The 16424-nt window shown below is 41.2% G+C and overlaps 1 protein-coding gene across 2 annotated transcripts in view; it reads right to left on the reverse strand.

Annotated features, from left to right (window-relative positions):
* Positions 1-16329, reverse strand: part of MIER3 (MIER family member 3) — a 42940-nt gene extending 26611 nt beyond the window's left edge. The window contains exons 1-2 of one of the 2 annotated variants that reach the window (XM_004380482.3): positions 15226-15598; positions 11792-11937 (exon numbers count right to left, since the gene is read on the reverse strand). In XM_004380482.3, coding sequence (XP_004380539.1) covers positions 11792-11890 — 99 coding nt within the window. In that variant the 5' untranslated portion in view covers positions 11891-11937; positions 15226-15598. Of the gene's footprint in view, positions 1-11791; positions 11938-15225; positions 15599-16083 lie in introns of those variants that run through there. The other variant, XM_023734988.1, reaches the window with a different exon arrangement.
* Between the last annotated feature and the right edge of the window lie 95 nt (positions 16330-16424).

The following is a 16424-nucleotide window of genomic DNA, read 5'->3' on the forward strand; positions in this document are numbered from 1 at the left end:
CTCTATGACTGCTAACATGTTATTATCGTTAGGTGCAATTGAATCAGTTCCAACTCATTAGCAACTGTATCTACAACAGAACGAAACAGTGCCAGATCCTGCACCGTCATCACAATCATTGCTATGTTTGAGCCCATTGTTGCAGCCGCTGTGTCAATCCATCTCGTTGAAGGTCTTCCTTTTTACTGACCCTCTACTTTACCAAGCATGATGTCCTCCTCCAGGGACGGGTCCCTCTTGATACCATGTCCTAAGCGAGACCAAGTCTTGCCGTCCTTGCATCCAAGGAGCACTCTGGCTGTATTTCTTCCAAGACAGACTTGTTCATTCTTCTGGAAGTCCACGTATAGTCAGTATTTTTCACCAACACCATAATTCAAAGGCATCAATTCTTTGGTCTTTCTTATTCATTGTCCACCTTTCACATGCATATAAGGCGACTGAAAACACTATGACTTGGGTCAGGTGCACCAAAGTCCTCAAGGAGACATCTTTGCTTTTTAACACTTTTAAGAGGTCTTTTGCAGCTGATTTGCCCAATGCAATACATACTTTGAGTCCTTGACTGCTGTGTCCATGCATCTCGCAAATTTCATGAAACGAAATCCCTGACAACTTCAAACTTTTCTCCATTTGTCAAGATATTGCTTATTGGTCCAGTTGTCAGATTTTTCTTTTATGTTGAGGTGTAATCCATGTTGAAGGCTGTAGTCTTTATTGCTGTCATTTTGATATCTTTGTGTGTGTGTTGTTCAGTTTCTTTGTTCCACTTAATTTTCTGTGCTGAGTTGTTTTTCTTTACGTATTTTCATCTTTTTCACTGTTGTTGATTTTGTGTTTGCTGAGTCTTTATATTTTTCTAGTTTTTTATTTTGACTTGTAGGATTGTTAGTTTCCTTTGTGGTTACCTTAATATTTCCCCGTTTTTCTAAGTTTATACTAATCTTTTATTTCTTTGTATCACCTTGACTTCCTTTCCATACGAAAAATCTGTCTACATTTTTTAAGTCCCTCTTTTTTGTTTTCATGTTGTCATCTTTTACATATTCACATCTGTTTCCCTATTTTCACTGTTTTAGCTTTTATTTACTTTTGTGAATTCCATATCTGGGTTGATATCTGGTTGCTCTGTCCTGTGTTTTAGTCTTGGGTTGTTATCTGATGTTACTGATTTTTTAACTGGAGGACTCCCTTTAGTACTTCTTGTATTTTTGGTTTTTGCAAATTCCCTAAACTTCTGTTTATCCGGAAATGCCCTAATTTCACCATCATATCTGAGAGACAGTTTTGCTGGATATATAATTCTTGGCTGGTAGTTTTTTTCCTTCAAGGTTTTATATATGTCATGCCATTGCTTTCTTGCCTGCATGGTTTCTACTGAGTAGTCCGAGTTTAGTCTTATTGACTCTCCTTTGTAGAAGACTTTTCATTTATCCCTAGCTGCTCTTAAAATTCTCTCTTTATCTTTGGTTTTGGTAAGTTTGATTATAATATGTCTTGGTGACTTTCTTTTGGGATCTACCTTATGTGGGGTTCGATGGGCATCTCAGATACATATCTTGTCATCTTTCATATCAGGCAAGTTTTCTGCCAACAAATCTTCAACAATTCCCTCTGTATTTTCTGTTATCCACCCCCCCTACCCCCGCCCCGTTCTGGTACTCCAATCACTCATAGGTTATTCCTCTTGATAGAGTCCCACATAATTCTTAGGGTTTCTTCATTTTTTTTAATCCTTCTATCTGATTTTTCCTCAAATAAGTTGGTATCAAGTGCTTTATCTTCAATCTCAGTATTTCTGACTTCCATTGCCTCAATTCTGCTCCTATGACTTTCTATTGAGTTGCTAATTCTGAAATTTTATTGTTAATCTTCTGGATTTCTGATTGCTGTCTATGGATTCTTGCAGCCTGTTAAATTTGTCATTATGCTCTTCTCTAATCTTTTTAATTTCCTCTATTGTGTGTTCTACGTTTTGCTTAATTTCCTTCCTAATTCCTTGAAGAGTTCAGTATGTTAACCTTGTGTATTCTGCCTCCGGTAATTCCAAGAAATTTTCCTCCTCTGGAGAATTTTTAGTTTATTTTGGGAGCTTGCTGAAGCCATCATGGATTGCCACTTTATGTGATTTGATACTGACTGTTGTCTCCGAGCTATCAATAAGTTATTATATTTATTTATTTTATGTTTGCTTACTGTGTCCTAGCTTCTTGTTTTGATATGCCCAAACAGGCTGCTCATATGAGCTAGTTTGATTATTGGCACCTTTGAAGCTCTAATGTCCTGTCACCGGGTGGGCAGATCTGTTACTAGGTATGTGAGCTCAAGAGTCCGCCCACTCCTCCTGTATGGATTCAGCTCAGGTGCCCAGGTAGATAGCCACCAAGTGTGTGGTGCAGGCTCTGACTTACAGTCCTAGATAGATTTGGGTGATTGGTGTATGCACAGGCATCTGGCTGCAGCATGGGGACACAGCCTGAGCAAGGCAGGGGCTGACGGCTACCCTCGAGTGTCCAGGACGAAAGCATGTCACTGTTCCCTAGGGCACGTAGGTGGGTGGGTTTTGCAGCCAGACTATGAGCACCTAATGCTGTTGGCTGCAAGGACTGGGAGGCACCTCTTATTCATGGGCCCCTATTGCAGGTGGCGAGATGGCATAGGTGGAGCCACCAGTCGTCAGGCCCCTGATGGGGGTAGGTGAAGACCCTGCTTAATGGGCTGAACAGTGTCAAATGTCAAGAACCTGCCACTTCACAGCTCAAACAGCTGAATTAAAGTTCTAGTATACACCCTGTTGCACTGCGGTAATGAGGGCCTACGCTGTTGGGATGGGCCCACGCAAGTTTATGCAGGGGGAAAGGCACTCAAAGTCCGTAGATCCCTTATGCCTGTGCCTAGGCAAAGGAGCTGTGCCTGCCCTGGGTTCCTGGTTTAGGGGAGCCAGCAGTTTCTTTCTTTCCCGTTTATTAATTTGTTCACTCTCCAAGGCAGGAAGAATGGCTCCAGGTATGTGACAGATCCTACTTCCGGCCCAGGGGACTTGGCAATTGCTGAAGCTGGTCCGGGACCTAGTGCAGAACAGGGAGCGGGGAGGTAAACAGGAGACAGATTTTTCCCTAATGCGGGTGTTTTTGATCTGCGCGGTAAACCATATGCAATTACTTATCTTTCGCCGAATCAAGAGCTGCTTCTCACTGGTTCTGGGTGACCGTGCAGACTCTCTGGCAATGGCTCTCCCCCGGTGTGCAAGACACGCCTCCTGAGCACCGCCACCTGCCTGCCTCACCACTCACCCCTGAGCTGCTCAGGCCTGAAAGGCTCAGTCTCTTGCCAGGTCAGGTCTGGCAACTCCTCGCTGCTTCCGAACCGTCTCTCCCTCCCCCTGCCACTCCATCCGGTTCCTCAACTCTGGCTTTGATGTTCAGGGATCCCAGATTGCCATATATAATTGCATCACTTGTTTCTTTGGGTCTTTGTTGTAAGAGGGTCCACCAGAAGTGTCTAACTACTCCGCCATCTTGGCCCCACCTCTGAAGGCTGTAGTCTTCTTTGATCTTCATCAGGAAGTGCTTCAAGTCCTCTTCACTTTCAGCAAGCAAGGCTGTGTCATCTGCATATTGCAGGTTGTTAGTGTCTCTTCCTCCAATCCCAATGCCGCGTTCTTCATATAATCTAGCTTCTCACATTATTTGCTCAACATACAGACTGAGTAAGTACAGTGAAAGGATACAACTCTGACCCATACCCTTCCTGATTTTAAACCAGAAAGTATCCCCGTGTTCTATTCAAATGACTGCCTCTTGATCTATGTACAGGTTCCACATAAGCACAATTAAGTGTTCTGGAACTCCCATTCTTTACAATGTTATCCATAATCTGTTATGATCCACACAGTTGAATGCCTTTGCATAGTCAATAAAACACATGTAAACATCTTTCTGGTATTCTCTGCTTTCAGGTATGACCATCAGCAATGACATCCTTTGTTCCACATCTTCTTGTGAATCTGGCTTGAATTTCCGGCAGTTCCCTGTTGATGGATGTACTGCTACAACTGTTCTTTTGATTACAGGCAATCCCTGGATAACAAACTTCTGAGTTACGTACAACCACAACCGGTAGTTACGAACTAACCCCGGTAAAGTCTATCATATTAAGAATTCAAGGTACATACAATGGGCTATAACAAATGGGCACTACTTTGTGACGTACATCAAAATGTTGTGACTATTATAGAGTATTATTAAGGATGTTTTAATGTATCTGGAAATGTTTTTAAAGTTTTTTATGCACAGAATAAGGTTATCTATGTATGTACATACATCTATATATACATGCACGCCAAGATATAAACATTTGACTAACTGACATTAGATACGAACCATACCTAACTGTTCCAACTTACGTACAAATCTGACTCAAAGACAGATTTAGGAATGGAACTCCTAAGTCCAGTGACTGCCTGTATTTATAGCAAAATTTTACTTGTGTGTGAAATTAATGATACTGTTCGATAAATTTCTGCATTCTGTTGGATCACCTTTCTTTGGAATGGGCACAAATATAGATCTCTTCCAGTTGGTTGGCCAGGCAGCTATCTTTCAAATTTCTTGGTACAGATGAGTGAGTGCTTCCAACGTTGCGTCCATTTGTCGAAACATCTCAACTGGTATTTCATCAATTCCAAGAGTCTTGTTTTTCATCAATGCCTTCAGAGCACCCTGGACTTCTGACTTCAATACCATCAGTTCTTGATCATACATACCTCCTGAAATGGTTGAACGTCAACCAACTCTTTTTGATACGGTGACTCTGTGTAATCCTTCCAGCTTTTCTTGATGCTTCCTGTGTCATTCAAGATTCTGCCCAAAAAAATCCTTCAATGTTGCAACTCAAGGCTTGAATTTTTTCTTCAGTTCTTTCAGCTTGAGAAATGTTGAGCACATTCTTCCCTTCTGGTTTTCTAACTCTAGGTCTTCGCATACTTCATTATAATACTTAGTCTTCTCCAGCCACCCTTTGAAATCTTCAGTTCTTTTACTTCATCATTTCTTCCATTTGCTTTAGCTATTCTACATTCAAGAACAAGTTTCAGAGTCTTGGCTCTTACGACACACAATATGGTCTTTTCTTTCTTTCCTGCCTTTTTAATGACCTTTTGCTTTCTTCACGTATGATGCCCTTGACATCATTCCACAATTTGTCTGGTCTTCAGTCATTAGCGTTCAGTGAGTCAAATCTACTCTTGAGATGGTCTCTAAATTGAGGGGGGATATACTTAAGTCATACTTTGGCTGTCCTGGACTTGTTTTAATTTTCTTCAGCTTCAACCTGAACTTGTGTATGAGCAACTGATGGTCTGTTCTACAGTTGGCCCCTGGCTTTGTTCTAATTGATGATACTGAGTTTTTCCACCATTTCATTCCACAGATGTAGTTGATTTGACTCTTGTGTATTCCATCCAGTAAGGTCCATGTGTATAGTCACCATTTAAGTTGTTGAAAATTGATATTTCTAGTGAATAAGTCATTGGCCTTGGAAACATGTATCACGCAATCTCTGGTGCTGTTTCTACCAGCCTGGCCATGTCTTCCAACTATTGATCCTTCTTTGTTTCCAACTTTCGCATTCCAATCACCAGTAATCACCAATACATCTTGATTGCATGTTTGATCAATTTCAGACTGCAGAAGTTGGTAAGAATCTTCAATTTCTTCATCTTTGGCCTTAGTGGTTTATGTACAAATTTGAATAGTAGTAGTAGTAACTGGCCTTCCTTGCACGCATATGGATATTATCCAATCACTGGCAGCACTGTACTTCAGGATAGATCTTGAAATGTTCTTTTGGACGATGTATGCGACACCATTCCTCTTCAATTTGTCATTCCCTGCACAGTAGTCCATCTGAGAGTCTGGTTCAAAACAGCCATACTAGTCCATTTCAGCTCCTTAATGCCTAGGATATTGATCTGCAAACTTCCCATTTTATTTATTTATTTTCACTGTTGATTGTTTTACTTCTATTTTGTTATTTTTTTAAACAATATTTTATTGTGTTTTGGAGCCCTGGTGGCAAGTGGTTAAGAGCTCAGCTAGTAACCAAAAGGTCGGCAGTTTGAATCCACCAGCCACTCCTTGGAAACCCTATGGGCTGTCCTACTCTGTCCTATAGTTTGCTATGAGTCAGAACTGACTGGACAGCAACGAGTGTTACTGTGTTTTAGGTGAAAGTTTACAGAGCAAATTAGATTCCCCTTTAACTGTTTTTATACAAATTGCTCCATGCCAATGGTTACAAATTTTTACAATGTGGCAGCATTCTCATTATTTTCATTCTGTTTGTTCTGTTTCCACTGATCTAGTTTCTCTTCCCCTCCTTGCCTTCTCATCTTTGCTTTTGGGTAACTGTTGACCGTTTGGTCCCATATACTTGATTATTTAAGGGATCACATTACCCACGGGTGATACTATTTATTTTATAAGCCAATCTATCATTTGGCTGAAAGGTGATCTGTAGAAACAGCTTCAATTCCAAGTTCTAAGGGTATCTTAGGGCAATAGTCTCTGGGGTTCCTCAAGTCTTTATCAGTCCTATAGGTCTGGCGTTTTTAGGAATCTAAATTTTTGTTCTACATTTTTCCCCCATCCTGTCCAGGACCTTCTATCGTGTCCCTGGTCAGAACAGTCAGTTGTTGTAGCCGGGCACTATCTAGTTCTTCTGGTCTCAGGCTTGAAGAGGTTGTGGTTTACGTGGGCTATTAGTTCCGTGGACTAGTTTCTTCTTTGAGTCTTTGATTTCCTTCATTCTTTTATGCTCCATACAAGTAGAGACCAATAGTTGTATTCCATTTCATTTTTGGAAAACTTCCTATTTTCCTAGATTTATACTTACACATTCCACGTTCCAGTTAATGATGGATATTTGCAGCTGTCTGTTCTCATTTTGAGTTGTGCCAAATCAGCAAATGAAGGTCCCGAAAGCTTTACTCCATCCACGTCATTAACGTCAACTCTACTTTGAGAAGACAGCTTTTCCCCAGTTGCATTTTGAGTGCCTTCCAACCTGAGAAGCTCATTTTTTGGCACTATATCAGACATGTTCCGCTGCTATTCACAAGGTTTTCAATGGCTAATTTTTTCACAAGTAGATCGCCAGCCACGGGACTAACAGCCCACACGAACCACAGCTTCTTCTAACCTGAGACTAGAACTAGACGGTGCCTGGCTACCACTACCTACTGTTCTCACCACAGACACAACAGAAGGGCCTGGCTAGAATGGGAGAAAAATGCAGAAAACTCAAACTCCTAAAAAAGGCCAGACCTACTGGACCAATAGAGACTAGCGGAACCTCCAAGACTATCGCCCTAGAAAACCTTTGAACTTGGAATTGAAGCTATTTCTGCAGGTCACCTGTCAGCCAAATAATAGATTGGCTTATAAAATAAACAATATCACCCGTGAGTAATGTGCTCCCTTAAACAATGAGCTATATGAGACCACATGGTCAACATTTACCCAAAAGCAAAGATGAGACGGCAATGAGGGGAAGAGAAGCTAGATCAACAGAAACAGAACAAACAGAATGGATATAATGAAAATGCTGGCACACTGTAAAAACTGTAATCAATGGCACAGAACAATTTATATAAAAATGTTAAAGGGGAACTCAATTTACTGTGTATACTTTTACTTAAGACACAAAATATCACTTAAAAAAAGAAAAAGAGGGAAGTAGATCACCACGTCCTTCTTCTCAGTCTGTCTTATTCTGGAAGCTCTGCTGAAACCTGTCTACCATGGGTGAACCTGCTAGCATTTGAAATACCAGTGGCATAGCTTCCAGCATCACAGCAACATGCAAGCCACCACAGTACAACAAACTGACAGACAAGTGGTGGTGATAACATGTAGCAATACTTAAATCACTGTTGCAATAAAAGATTCTTAAAATGCATTATTTTCTATTATACAGAAATCAAAACATAATTCAAAATTTCTTCTAAAAATGAAATGATCCTTTCTATACTTGTTTCATGTTTCATTAATCAATAAAGAACAGAGACCACATCTACACTGTTATGGTTTACTATAGATCAGAATGGAGCCCTGGTGGCACAGTAGTTAAGTGCTTGGCTGCCAACCAAAAGGTCAGCAGTTTGAATCTACCAGCCGCTCCTTGGAAACCCTATAGGGCAGTTCTACTCTGTCCTATAGAGTCACTATGAGTTGGAATTGACTCAATGGCAACGGGTTTGGTTTTTGGTTTAGCTAACCAAAATGTCAGCTGTTCGGACCCACCAGCTGCTCTGCGGGAGAAATATGTGGCTGTCTGCTTCCGTAAAGATAACAGCCTTGGAAATCCTATAGGGCAGTTCTACTCTGTTCTACAGGGTTGCTATGAGTTGGAATTGACTCAACAGCAATGGGGCTTTGGTATAGATCAGAACAATGGCCCACAGCACAACTTGTACAAGGAAAGGTCATGGAAGCTCCACAGACACATCCAAACTCCCTGAGGGACTGAACGGCTTGGCGGAGGGCTGTGGGGACCATGGTCTCGGGGAACATCCAGCTCAATTGGCATAACACATTTTATAAAGAAAATGTTCTATATTCTACCTTGGTAAGTAGCGTCTGGCGTCTTAAAAGCCTGTGAGCAGCCATCTAAGATACTCCACTGGTCTCACTCCTTCGGGAGCAAGGGAGAATGAAGAAAATAAGATACAAGGAAAAGATTAGTCCAAAGGACTAATGGACCACAACTACCACGGCCTCCACCAGACTGAGTACTGTACAACTAGATGGTGCCCGGCTACCACCACTGACTGCTCTAAGCGGGATCACAACAGAGGGTCCTGGACAGAGCTGAAGAAAATGTGGAACAAAATTCTAACTCACAAAAAAAGACCAGACTTACTGGTCTGACAGAGACTGGAAAAACCCCAAGAGTATGGACCCCAGACATCCTTTTAGCTCAGTAATGAAGTCACTCCCGAGGTTCACCCTTCAGCCAAAGATTAGACAGCCCCATAAAACAAAAGGAGACTAATGGGGCACAATACCCAGGGACAAGGACTAGAAGGCAGGAGGGGGGCAGGAAAGCTGGTACTGGGGAACTCAAGGTTGAGAAGGGACAGTGTTGACATGTCGTGGGGTTGTTAACCATTGTCATAAAACAATACGTGTACTGTTTAACGAGAAACTGCTGCGTAAACCTTCGTCTAAAGTACAATTAAAAAAAGAGAAAAAAAAAGAACAATGGCCCAGAGGAACTGGGTAGTCAGTCCCTCTTAGGAATAGCTCCTCTTGTCCCTTGCTCAGTGAGAAAAGGATTAACTTTCTAAGGGAGACACAGTTTTTGGGTATTCTCTAGAACTTGTTTAAAAGTCATCTGTGTTTTTCTGTCCTAATTTCCAAGAGTGTGATTGAATGCCAAGAAGCAAAACTATTCAAGACAGAGAAGATAAAACATGTAATTGTTCTGAAATAAGTAATTCTTCTGAAGCTACAAACACAGTGATAGATATTACAAAGCAAAGAATGAATTACTATGGTTACTAAGCAAAATGAAAGGTATTTCTGTGAATAACTAACTCCTTGCTGTTAATTGTTTCTCTATATCGCCCCCACTTTTCTTTAAAACTCACAAAACACAGATCAAAGTAGCTATTACTGCAAGTTCTAGAGGAACAAAACCCACAAGTCTAAAAAATAAAAGTCTATTAGCTCATAAAAATCTGTATCGGATTATCCAAGTAGTAACTGAGTTAACACAGTAAATGGAATTTTCAGTTCTTACTATTTTACTGACAAAGCATCTATTTGGCTGGCTAAAATGCAGTCAGACACATTTATATCAAACATCATCTTATATCACATTGTAACTAGACTGCTGTTTCCCCACTGGATAACAAATCATCACGGAAGGTACATTATGAGACTACCTGGGACTTCTGCCCCATGCTTACCAGCAGTCTCCTGACTTAAAAAACCATAGGAAAGAAGTGTTGTCTATTCTAAGAAGCCTTCCCTTAATTTCCACAGGAGGCTAAACACTCTTTGTTTACCTCTTTCACAGCTTTTAGCGTATGATATTAAAAATCTATGCTCCCATTTTTAATCCCCCATTAACCTATAAGCTCCTAGAGTTCAGGCACACTGTCAAATTATTCAGTTTTGCAATCCCAGGACTTTCTGCAATCAATGGCTTAGTCACAATGTTAGTTGGACTGTAATTCTCAGTTATTCTAGGCTATCCACTCATAAGAGATAGGAAGGAGTTGCCTGAACAAGGCCAAGGCAGAGGGCTGAAGAGTCTCCGGCATCTTTCCTCATCAAAATGCAACCTTTTATCACCACCCTCAACAGGAGTAGTAGGTTTAAGACTTTTCTTTTTCTACCACTTGAGTATTTCCTAACAAATTTTATCTCTCTAGTCCTAAAATTGCTTGGCTTTTACAGGAGAAAGATGTGGCAGTCTGCTTCCATAAAGATTTCCAGCCTTGGAAACCCTATGGGGAAGTTCTACCCTGTCCTATAGGATCCTATAGGGTTGCTATGAGTTGGAATCGACTCAACAGCAGTGGGTTTTCGTTTATATTAAAAAAGTCAACAAATCTAACTGCAACTGTATTGGACTAACCAGATAAATAGATAAACACGTTTAGAAAGTTCTACATCTACTGGAACAACCTGGGGGTCTAGTCCCTGAAGAATTTGCCTTCTCTTTCCCTGCGTATTAACTTGAAAGAAGAAATGCAATAATGTTCCATCCCTGCCTCACAAAGACAATAAGCAGAGGAAATTATATCAGAATGCGCATTCTTATAAAGAAAAAGGTATGAAAACTCAGAGGATTAGTATTATTCAATATTGTTTCTAAAAGTTGTTATTCTGGACTGGTTAGAAATACACAAATAAGGTCAATTTACAGATAAGCATAATCTTACACTTTTTCAGGTGACATCCTATAGAGGCCTCTCTCTCCTGCCCTGTATAAATGCATGTTCATGTGAATTTATACTGACTCTAGGTTTAACAATTATAAACTACCCCCATTCTTGTCCAATTTTAAAATACATGATTGGGGGATAAAACCAAAAAACCAAATCTATTGCCATCGAATCAACTCTGACTCACAGCGACCCCACAGGACAGAGCAGAACTGCCCCATAAGGTTTCCAAGGGGCAACTGGTGGATTTGAACTGCTGACCTTTTGGTTAGCAGGCAAGCTCTTAACCACTGCACTACCAGGGAGATAGGGTCTGTAATATTACTAATTAATATTTGAAAATATAGCAAAACTTTTTCCTTTTCAATTTTCTTAAAACAGTATTCTACCAGATTATAATTTATTTAAAGCAAAAGACTTCTCCTTATATCTCCTATAGAGTCTAGTCAAATTCAAGTTTGACCCTCAGTAGAATAGCGTATTATAGGAAAAAGGGCTAGGCTAGGATTCAGAACTGAGTTTAGGGCCTACATTTTTCAATATCTCAATTTTCTCATCCTTAAGATGACCAGATGTACCTACTTCACTGTGCTGGTATAAACTTAAAAATTAGGTTAACAGATACAAAATAATTTTTCAAAATTAAGTGAACACGTATTTTATTAGGGTATCTTCCCAAATAATGAGAAAATCAGTGATATTCTACAAAAGTTAGGTTAAAAACAAAGACGTTGATGCCATTTTGATTGTAGGTAGATTACAAAATTCACGATAATAAAATTTCTAAATCTTTACTACAAGTTTGTGCTGAAATACTATAATAAACTCCTTTACCTTTTCTAAGTCTTCAATTTCAGAACTGAAATTTTTACCCTCATCCATCATTTCCTCTTCTTCCAGAGTTCTTTCATCATCATAGTCATGGACCAGCATCTCAGCAGTGGGGTCAAAATCATGATCCTCAGAAGACAGAGAGCCAACTGGAACCAAACAATCTGAATCACTTTACACAGTCACAAGGCTACTTACAAAATAACACAATTTGTGTTCTTCTGACAATTCTTTTTAATTTTTATATACGTTTTATTGAATGTATTTACTATATATTTTACAGGCTATAAAGTAAAACCATAAGGTTCTGAAAAGATAGTCCATTCAGCAAATGAACAAGCCAGAGTGATTTACAAAGGCTTTCACTAGGGATCTAGTCCATGAGAAAACAACTTATAATAGCTGCAAAGTGATTTAAATGGAGTGGTCCTATGTAAATGCCCTAACAGAAAAACAGTCAAACCTGCTTATCAGTTAGTTCAACATTTTTTTTCTTTTTATTAGAAAAGCAGAAAAAACTTGCTTATCAGTTAGTTTAACACATTTGTCTAAAAGCAACAGCAAAATGTCAGAAGGATTACATCTCCATGAATAGAAGACTTCATAAGAATCTATACACTAAGGCTAACATTGCATAAGAAGAGAGTTTATTAATTTTATCCAAATTCTAATCCTCAAATAAAGACAAAAAACACAAGAGAAATATGGTTCATAGAACAAATATAAATTTCTATGAAAAAGCTATACAGCAATTTAGTCTTCAAAAGCACTATATCACTTTTCATTTCTATAACAGTATTTCAAGCTCCTCACCAATACTCAGACAAAATTAAGCTATATGAGCAGTCTTTACTTTGGATTACTGATAAAGGTTTTACGATTATATAAAGGGAAAACAGAAAATCACACCTAAAAGTTTTGGAAGATATATACCATTACAATATTCTCCTTGCAAGTTGTTTCGGTCCATTCACACTTATTTATAAAACTATGATCTTTTTAAAATACAAAAGTGAATGCAACAACAACAACAAAAAACATTGCCATCGAGTCGATTCCAACTCATAGTGACCCTATAGGACAGAGTAGAACTGTCCCATAGAGTTTCCAAGGAGCAGCTGGTGGATTCTAACTGCTGACTTATTGGTTAGCAGCCATAGCTCTTAACCGCTGCACCACCAGGATACTCCAAAAACCAAGAGAAATGGATAAACTCCATAATCCTAAGAGAATGAAAGCAAATTTACGAGAACGGGATTCTCTCCATTTGTTTTACTCTAGTATCTAATTCAGTTAGACCACTGACTCTCAGAGCAGGGAAAGAAAGGAGTATCAGAATCTGGGGTTGGGGTAAGACAGAAGTGGAAGGAAGGGTATTTAACATAACAAGTGTAATGTGTTTTAGTGAACTACTTAGTATTTTAAAATTTCAAACAAAATTTAAGGACAATGTGAGATTACCAAAACACTTTACCAGGCCCAAAATTCTGCGCTATGGAAGAGACACAGACATAATTCAGTGTTTTTGATTTGGAGTTTACAGAACTCTCATCATTAGTCCTAAAAATAACACAATTTCTTTGGGACTTAATTCTTAAAGAATTTTACATTATAGTCGTTATCTTTTAAAGCTGGAAGATATTATCTGCTCATTAAAAAACCTGTTGAAGTGCATATGATTTAACCTAATTTTTTAAAAAGCAAGATGAACATTTATTAAATAGTCTAAAAGTAGACCATCCATCATTATAAAGTTTGTTGTTTTTGACGAATTCCTGGAAACCTCCATAGTGTACTAAGGTGTCAAGGATGAAACAGATGGTAACTTTTCCACCTCTTTGCGAGCAGCACTGTGTCATATTTCTTTCGTTAACTCCAAGTCACTTGGCATGCAGCAGATCCCTCCTTACTGTATAAAGTGGAAGGTATTTAACAAGGGCTAGAAATGGGAGGGCCTGAGGGTCTACTTCTGGCTTTGTCCCCACTTTCTCTGGGACCTGAGGCAAGTCATTTAAACTTTCTGGGCCTAGCTCCAGTTCCTCATTTGTAAAATATAGGAGATTGGCTTAAACGACCTCAAGAGTCCCTCCAGTTCTAAAATTCTTTTTAAATTTGACTAGCTGATTAAAAACAGGTTGTAAGGCTCTGTTTAGACACCAAAATCACAATCTTTTTTCTTTTAATTTAGATCACAACTTCTTAACAGCAGTGATGCAAAATGGAAAAAGTCCATTATCATCCAGATGTTTGGCATCATGTAGATAAATATTCTTTTCCTGACATCAGTTGTGACAAAGAAATGTTTGTCTCAAAATTATAGAAATTTTTTACACAATTTTTAATATTGTAGACAAAAACAGCTATTTTAAAAATAGCCACACATTTCTTTACTTGATGTCAGTTATTTTATATCTTAAGTGATAATCAAGTGAGGCCGTGAAAGTCAACTAAATACAAAAAGAAATATTCCAGGAAAATGGAATGTTCACTCTAAGCACCATGTTGTAATAGAAGACTCGGGAGCTGGTCCAAGCTCTGCTATTAACTAGATGACTCTCAGGAGAGTCATTTAAAAGTCTGTCTCCTTGACTATAAAATAAGGAGTCGGACTAGCTCAGAGGTGGTTTTCCTGGAGACTATTGAGAGGGAAAAGGGGCTGCCAAAAGGGGGACTAAACGGGGTGAGAACTGGAACATGCCGAAAGATTCTCTCCACCTACCAGCTTCAGGGGTTCCACAATGTCAAATGGTGTGCAATTATGCATGTGTGCAGTGTTCTGGGGACAGTCCCTTGCTTTCATCAGAATTGGACAGGGGTCCCTGACCACGAAAAGGTTAAGAAACACTGTACTAGATGATCTAAGGTTCAGCTCAAAAATTCTGTATCACCGCTTTTCTGTGCCAAACTTGGAGGCTGTTTTTCTTTTCATTTAAGGCAGCTTTACCTAATTTGCAAGTTTAACACAATCTATAGACATATCTCAATTATGAAAAAGAGACTAAAAAGGGGAGGGGGGAGTCATGGTTAATAATCAACCTAAGCAGCTCCAAATTTCTGACAAAGGGTCAATCTGAAAGAAACCAAAATTAAATCTAAAGTAAACTGTTAAAGTTACTGGAAAGTTGATTTAGGATTAACTGTTTCAGACTTGGAGGAAAAAACAAGATATATGAGCATTAAAGACATATTACTTAACAACACTTGTGTTATCAGCTTTGTAACAAGATATTTTTCCAACACAAAAGAAAAAGAATAGTGAAACTGTTCGTTCCTTGAACAACTTAATTACCAAACACTCACTGAAACTCTTAAAACCAAATGATGAAAAATTTTCAGGGTAAATGTTTGTGGGGAAACCTTTAGCAATAGATTTCTAAGCCCCCATTACACGAGACTCCCTCTGGGATCCACCGAAGAGGTAAGAAAAGAGAACAAACCTGGGCTCGAACTTCCAAAAGAAGCCTAGGAGAGAGAGAAGAAAACGTGCAGTTAGATCGCGCAGCCCGGGAAGAGGCAAGCAGCGCCGGCAAAAGGGCGCAAAGGAGGCGGAGCTGAGCGCTTCTCCGCAGCTGCCAGAAGTGCAAGACGTAGCTTCGCTCCAATCGCTCCCGGCCCCTTTCGGGCCCCCTCTTGGCTTCCTCGCTTTCCTCCCCAAGTCCCCAGCGTAGAAAGTCGCAGACCCGGGACGAAGCCCCAAATCTAAAAGGCAACTCCAAACCGTCGCTTGGAGCTCAGAAAGTTATAAAGCACAGAAGCAAAACCTAGCGCAGTCGGCTCGCAGCATCGGTCCCCCATCCCCGGCATCTCCGGAGTCCCCCAAATCTCAACCGCCTCTCCGTGCCCCCAAACCCCTCCTTGCAACGCAATACCCTTTCCTGGAAAGGATTCTCCCTCCGAGCACCTAGTCCACCCCCTGGGACTCGGAAGCCCCAACTCCGGGGCTGGCCTCTGCCCCGGAGCGCAGGCCAGCTCGCAGCCGGACACTCGTCCCCAAACCAAAGCGAGAGCCCCCCATCCTTCTTCCCGAGTCCGAGACGCAGCCCTTCAGTTCAGGGATGCTGGTTCCTCCAAAGGTGTACAACCCCTCCCGGGCCCGTCAGCGCGCCCCTCGCCCCCACGAGCGCCAGCCGAGGGGATCCTGCTGCGCCACCCCCTCCCCCCAATCTCACTTGTCCCGGGGGAGATGGCCGGGGCAGCCTCGCTCGCTCGGCCTCCCTCTTCCAGCCTAGAGGAAAGTGAGGCTGTCGATCTGCGCTCCTAGAGAAGGCGCCGAGAATCTCAGTCTGCCTACTCACCCCAGGGGTTCCCGCACCTCCTAGACTGCGGGGCAGGGAGTCCCGCTCCTCTCCTGCGGAGCCCGGCGGTCGCGCATCCCGTTCGCCTTGGCTCCCGGAGCAAAGTGGTGTGTGCGGCCCCTTTGCGCCTCAGCCCGGGCCCGGCGGGCCAGGGGCGCAGCGCGCTCTTCCCGCGGGGCAGTGGCGCAACCCGCTCCCCGCTTTGCAATCCGGCAGCGAAGGGGGGGCTCGGCCGGTTTCCATCCACCCCGTACCCGGGAGGCGGCGCGGAGGAGCCGGCGGCCCGCGTCAGCAGCCCGGGGACCCGGGATGGCGCCGTCCCCAGGTTGGGGCTCGCTGCC

Source organism: Trichechus manatus, unplaced genomic scaffold (assembly GCF_000243295.1).
Source record: "Trichechus manatus latirostris isolate Lorelei unplaced genomic scaffold, TriManLat1.0 scaffold00074, whole genome shotgun sequence".
Lineage (NCBI taxonomy): Eukaryota > Metazoa > Chordata > Mammalia > Sirenia > Trichechidae > Trichechus > Trichechus manatus.